A 6439-nucleotide genomic window follows, 5' to 3' on the forward strand; every position below is an offset into this window, starting at 1 on the left:
AACCTAGGAACGTACAGAATATATACTAATATGAAAGTGTACAAAATATATTTTGTAAGTATTTCCTAGAATTATAAATTTCAGAATTTGTCTGTTCTGTGGGTATCAAAACCACATTTTTAGTGTTACAAATCCTCAGACTTGTCACTGAGCTACTGGGGGTATTTCAAAGAGTGCTACTAATGTTACTGCATTATTTGAATATGAAAGATTACCTTTAGCTTTCAATTATAAGATAAGATATATTAAAACTTATAAACTTATATATAAAACTGAAAAATAGTAGATTCCCTCAACCGTGTTACAATATGATCGAATTTTTAGACAAGGGTGGAAGTTGGATGACAAACCTTTCTATGTATGGATTTGATTATATATATATATATGGAAAGAATAACAAAGAGCACTTCTCAACAAATTTAAGCAAAAATTCACCAAACAATGGCATTCAGAGTTACATGGTAAACTTGGTCAAATATATCTATTTAAAATGTCAACTTAAGTAAAAATATGCCACAACTCTGAGTTGGAAATAGGTCAAACAAATACAGAAAAATGATGTAATTACTGTCTTAGAAATGAAAGAAATGTTACAAGATGAATATCGTCTTATTTGCATGCAACTTGATGAATAAAAGAAAAAGTACATGATTGGGTGTTATTATACTGAACTTTGATATTATAAAAATAATTTGTTATTGGGTAGTCAAAAAAGTAAAATTACCAAGCAGATAAGTACACCTGCTAAGGTAATGAAAGTAACTGTTTGTTTACAGAAGTTCATCAAAGCTACTTTGTAACTATGGGGCTAACTCTGTTAACATCTCTAATTTTGAATTGAAAATACTAGAGCAGCTAGTCAACATCATCCACTCTTGTCAACTGAATAGTGGAATCTGGCCTTCACTCTTATAATTCACACACAACTCCAAAGTGTAAATTTGTTGGGAGGTAACAGGGCAAGAACCACGGAACTTCAGATACACAGCTTAGCATTCTAACTACTGGGTTATGCTTGGCCCAAAGTTCAGACATATAAATGTATGTAGTATTATTACACATTGTAGGATGTATTGAACCACATGACATAGTCCAATACATCTGAAATAAAGTATTAATGTCAAATGTGAAATTGAAGTGAATAGATGTGTGTTGTTAACTACCAAGAGTAACACCTAAAGGATGAATGGTCTTTTGTCACCTACTTGCTCTCTGGTTTTTGTACAGTGGTAATCAATTATGGGTGTTAGAACATTATGTAACAATGTAACTGTTGGAGAATTAAATCAACTACATCAAAGTTTACCTGTTTTATTTGTTCACTTTCTACCTTAGCAGAGTCGGGAGTATCTGATGTGACTGCTGCCATCTGGTGTCAGCTATAAACATTAAAGAAAAAATAATTTAAGAGCAACTGTTAACCACAATGTCAACATAGAAGAGAGTCACTCACTTCTGAAACAAACTTTCCCGAACTAGTTTTGGAACACATAATGGTATACTATCATTGATAACACTTAACTGCAGCCATTGTTAATTGAGGTAAAAATAATACACTGCATCATGATAAAACTGCCCATGTTACAGTTTTTTTTATTATTTCTAATTTAGATTTTATTTTTAAATCTCAGAATGTAAAAGAAAAAAGCTGGATTTAAATTGGTTTGTTTTGTTTTGTGCAAAACTACATGAGGACTATTTGTGCTAGCCATCTCTAATTTAACAGTGACAGACTAGATGGAAGGCAGCTAGTCAACACCATCCACCACCAACTCTTGGACTATACTTTTTTACCAATGAATAGTGGACTGACCGTCACATTATCATGCTCCCATGGCTGAAAGGGCAAACATGTTCAGTGATTGGGATTTGATCCCACAACCATCAGGTTGCAATTTGAGCACCCTAACCACCAGGTCCTAGATTAAAATATCAATATGTATAAGTTCATGACAAAAAGTACCTTTTACAACTCAAAGTTTCAAGTTATGAATTACATAAAACCCCAAATTGGTTAGGAACCATTCTATCTTATTTTATTGTATTTTATCAAGCACTAGAATCTGTTAAATCCTGAATTATTATTATTCAAAGGAAACAGTCCTTACTTTCATTGGATATCCTATGAAACACTTATTACAAATTTTACTTAAATGTAACATCCAAGAAATGCACGAGCATACTTTACCCTCTTAAAAATGTCCCAATGCACGAGTTTTGTTAAACAAGTATTTAAAGAAGACAGATTCCTTCCAAGAGTGAATCAGTATGGGCCAAAGGCAAGTAAAAAATAATGCTCTTGGTGTTGACAAAATTAACAAAGGCCAGAATTCTTTACTGTGATTTATTCTAACATCAGTTGTATAAAACACACAATATACCAAAAAATAATACATCTTAAATGCTGAATTACTCAACTCACAAACACAGTAATATGGCTGTGGATATCAGATGATCACACTGGAGACAATAAGTATTATTTCGGTATTTTTGAGGTCTTGTATTTTAGTTAGTTTAGTTGGGATTGGACACTTTTAGGCTTTATTACTACAGGTATAGCTACGTTTAAAATTAATACTTTGATTATTGAGCATTTATTTTAGTTTTTAGTTAACATATATGATAAGAAAACTATTAATATTAGATTGAAACAGTTTTCACTAGTGCTAGTTAAGAAAGAAGAATTTTTTAAACACGGCTTTAGCTATAATTTCAGTTATTGGTAAGTTATAAAACATGTTAAATAAATTGTATTATTACATAAATATAATCCAAAAAATAATTATTTGTCACTTCTTATTTTAAAGATAAACTTAATTACTTTAGTGATAAAATAGAGTAACACATTTAACTTTAATGTGGAGCTTAAAGGTGTTGTCAACAGACCACTTGTATTTAGTGTTGATTATTTATTCCCTGGCTACAATGGTAGTGTGAGTGTTCAGCACTTACAATTTGTAATGTGAGGTGGGTGCAAGAAGTTGGTTTCATTTGGGAATTCGGGATTGACACACATATTTAAGGGTGCTAGAAGTTGAGATGTACAGTTTGTAAGTTAGAGGGAAAATTGGAGATTCTCCTAAGTAGGGTAGAGGCTATGAATAAAAAGTAAACTGTGGGAAATTGTAGTCGGATTTAAAGAGAAACTTAAGCTTTTGCATGGGAATGGAAATAAAAAAACATAAGGTGGTTATTATTATAATGTGATTCTTTAGTATGGCACATGGATAGGATAGTTTATGTGGTAAATAAGAAGAAAAGAAGTAGATTATACTATCTAGTAGCAGCAGTGGAGGATATAACCAAGAGAGCAAGTGATATAGTAGATATAGTAAAGTGTGCTAGCAGTGATGCAGTTTGTAGTGCACATTGGGACTAATGATGTAAGGAAGTGTAGATCTGAGGAGCCAATTGTTAGATACAAGGCACTGAAAAAAAGAGATTCAAATAAAAGGGCCAATAACTTAATTCTGTCACGAATACTGCTACAACTTAATTGTGGAGATGAAATTATAAGTAGGTCACTAGGGCTGAATGCTAGGCTTAAGTTAATATATGAGGATGAGCAAGATGGCTGTTTTGATTTGTGGGATAATTTCAACAGGAAAAGGGAGCTTTTTCGAATGGATGGTTTACATCCAAATAGGATAAGGGTGAGCTTGTTTGCAAGGGTTATTATCTCAACTGTAAGGGGAGCTTTGAACTAGGACTAGATAGTGGTGAGGATCAGAATAATGAAAAAAAAAAAAGATGTAAAGATTGGTATAGCATAGAAAAAAATACAAAAGTAGTTTTAATGGTAGGCTAAAGTGTTATTACTGTAATGCTAAAAGTATAAGAAATGAAATAGAGAAGACTTTAGAGTACTGGTTAGAGCAGAGGAATTTGATGTAATGGACATAATTGAAACCTGGTTAAATGTAGATAATTTTGATGACAGAAAGTTATAGGTTGTTTAATAGGTATAAAGTACTAGCAACAGGGGGAAAGAGTAGTTTTATATGTAAAATGTGGGTTACATCCTTTTCAAGTTGAGGATATCAATATTAATAGCAAAGAGGTTGAATCTGGTTGGGTTTCTTCTGTTAGTGGTTATAAGGGGAGAAGGCTTTTAGTTGGAATTTGTTTCAGACCACCAGATCAAACTGATGAAATTAATGAGAAGCTGCAGTAAGAAAAAGATATAATTATGGGAGATTTTCATTTCAGGCATATAGTTTGGAAAATGTTTGAGGCAAATCATTATGGAAACAGGTTTTTAGAAACTGTTCAGGAGAGTTCTCTTTATTTGGCTACAAGAAACAATACTATTCTAGATTTATTGTTAACTTGAGTGAAGAAAATGGTTGACGGAGTGGAGACTGGGGAACATCTGGGTGCAACTGGTCATTGCTAAGTTAGATTTGATGTTTTTTCTGCTTATGGTGATAAGAATTAAAAAGATTTTGGTTTCAAACTTCAAAACATAAGTATTAAAGGGGAGAAACAAGAACTGTCTGCTATCAGTTGGGCAACTGATCTAATTGGAGATACTGATCAAATGTGGGAAAATTGTAAAAATAGTTGTGGAATATTGAAGAGAGGCATAGTCATTATGAAAGTGAAAAAAAATGGTGGCTGCAAGTGAAAAGCCAGGTTGGCTTACAAAGAGAATAAAGGATAAAATTAAAGAAAAGCATTATAAATATAAAAAGTTTAAATTGAATGCAATGATAGGAGATTTGAAAGATTACAGTAGATCAAGAGAGTTGGACAAATGGGAAGTTAGAAAATCAAAAACTATATGAAAAAAAGGTTGGCTGAAAATGTAAAAATTAACATTAACCATTTCTTTAAATACCTTAAGGGTAAGCAAAATATTAGGATGGGAGTAGGGCTCTTAAAAGATGATACATGAAAGCTAATATCTGATGATTATGGGATGGCTGTGTTATTAAATTCTACTTTTTGTTCAATGCTTACTAATGAAGATTTAAGCAATATTCCTCATTCTGAGGAACAAGATGATCACATTAATTTTGAGCTTGATAAGATAAAAAAAAGGAAAGGTTAAAAAATGGTAAAGCTGCTGGGCCAGATAATATTTAACCTATGGTTTTCTGAAGGAGGTTAAAGATTAGATATGTCAGCCACTTACTATTATTTTTGCAAGTTCTTGAATAGCGAGCAGGTGCCAGAAGATTAGAAGTTGGCTAATGTTACTCCTGTTTTCAAGGGAGGTGATAAAAATTGTCTCAGTAATAATAGGTCTATTAGTCTTACAACAGTGGTGGGAAAAGTTTTTGAAAGTCTGATAAAGGATGGTTTTAAAAGTCATTTAACAAAATTTGAAATTTTGTTGGATATTCAACATGTTTTCATTAGGGGAAAATCTTACCTTACTAATCTTCTGACATTTTTTGAAAAGGTTACTGCTTATGTAGATGAGAGCAGTGGCGTAGCAAGGGTTCTCAGCACCCGGGGGCAAAGACACTTTTGGCGCCTCACCTCTGAAATGTTTTGATTATCTGTTTTGTGACTCATTACCCACTTAATGACAATAACATAAAGAATTAATTACCACCTTACACAGGCCTAAAATAAAGTCAAAATATAACATCTCACGATATCACAACTGTAAACCTAGAACTAACAAAGTATAGCCTACTAGGTGTACTTACATAATTTGTAAACCATTTTGATATTTATGTCATCCAGTATTGTTCAAAGTTACATAACTAGAGTGACCTTTTAAGCATACAGAATAAATTTGTTTTGAAACTTATGTTTTATATGAGAAGCCAGTCACTTCTGTTGAACATGGATTATAAAACAGATTGATAAATTACTACTTAAGTTTACAAATAACAAATTTCATTAATTTACAAAACTGTACATATACTTCACTAGATCTTGTACACGATAGGATTCTGGAATTCATGGTTACATTATATGAACCTGTCGTGCTTTTGCTGCTGCAAATGCATCAATTAAACTATCAAAATTTAAGGCATTAGGTACGTCTTTTTTCAATACTTAATATTGCCAAGTCATTCTTGAGTCATTGAAGTTCTCAAGTAAACAGTGTTTAATTTCTCTGTACAATTCTGCTCCATCATTATCACCTGGATAGCTCTTTGCTAAGTCAGAACATTTTTCTTGCAATTTTCCATCTTCAAAATCTCCAGAAACAATATTTTGCACATCTAGTAGAAATTCAAACTGTGAATCTAAATCTAGTAAGCGAGAAAATCTTCCTGTTATTTCTGTAATCAAGCGATTAATAACATCCTTCATGTTGTGATAAATTTCCTGTTCAGCAGTCAATCCAGCATCAGCTGCATTTTCACCTGTCCTTTTCCTTTATCTGTATAAAGTCAATAAATGACTCTTTGACTTCTACTTTTTCTTGTCTTAAAGTTAATGTCAACAAACCGAATCACTTGGGCCAATTGCTCAC

At 32.3% G+C, this 6439-nt stretch overlaps 1 protein-coding gene across 4 annotated transcripts in view; it reads right to left on the reverse strand.

Annotated features, from left to right (window-relative positions):
* LOC106467471 (mitochondrial import inner membrane translocase subunit Tim9-like) overlaps positions 1-6439 on the reverse strand; it is a 26762-nt gene that overhangs the window by 2969 nt on the left and 17354 nt on the right. For 2 of the 4 annotated variants that reach the window (XM_013927833.2, XM_022396266.1), the window contains exon 2: positions 1307-1379. In XM_013927833.2, the coding sequence (XP_013783287.1) occupies positions 1307-1369 (63 nt within the window). In that variant the 5' untranslated portion in view covers positions 1370-1379. Of the gene's footprint in view, positions 1-1306; positions 1380-5377; positions 5401-6015; positions 6047-6439 lie in introns of those variants that run through there. The other 2 variants (XM_022396250.1, XM_022396259.1) reach the window with 2 other exon arrangements.

Source organism: Limulus polyphemus, unplaced genomic scaffold (assembly GCF_000517525.1).
Source record: "Limulus polyphemus unplaced genomic scaffold, Limulus_polyphemus-2.1.2 Scaffold80, whole genome shotgun sequence".
Classification (NCBI taxonomy): Eukaryota; Metazoa; Arthropoda; class Merostomata; order Xiphosura; family Limulidae; genus Limulus; species Limulus polyphemus.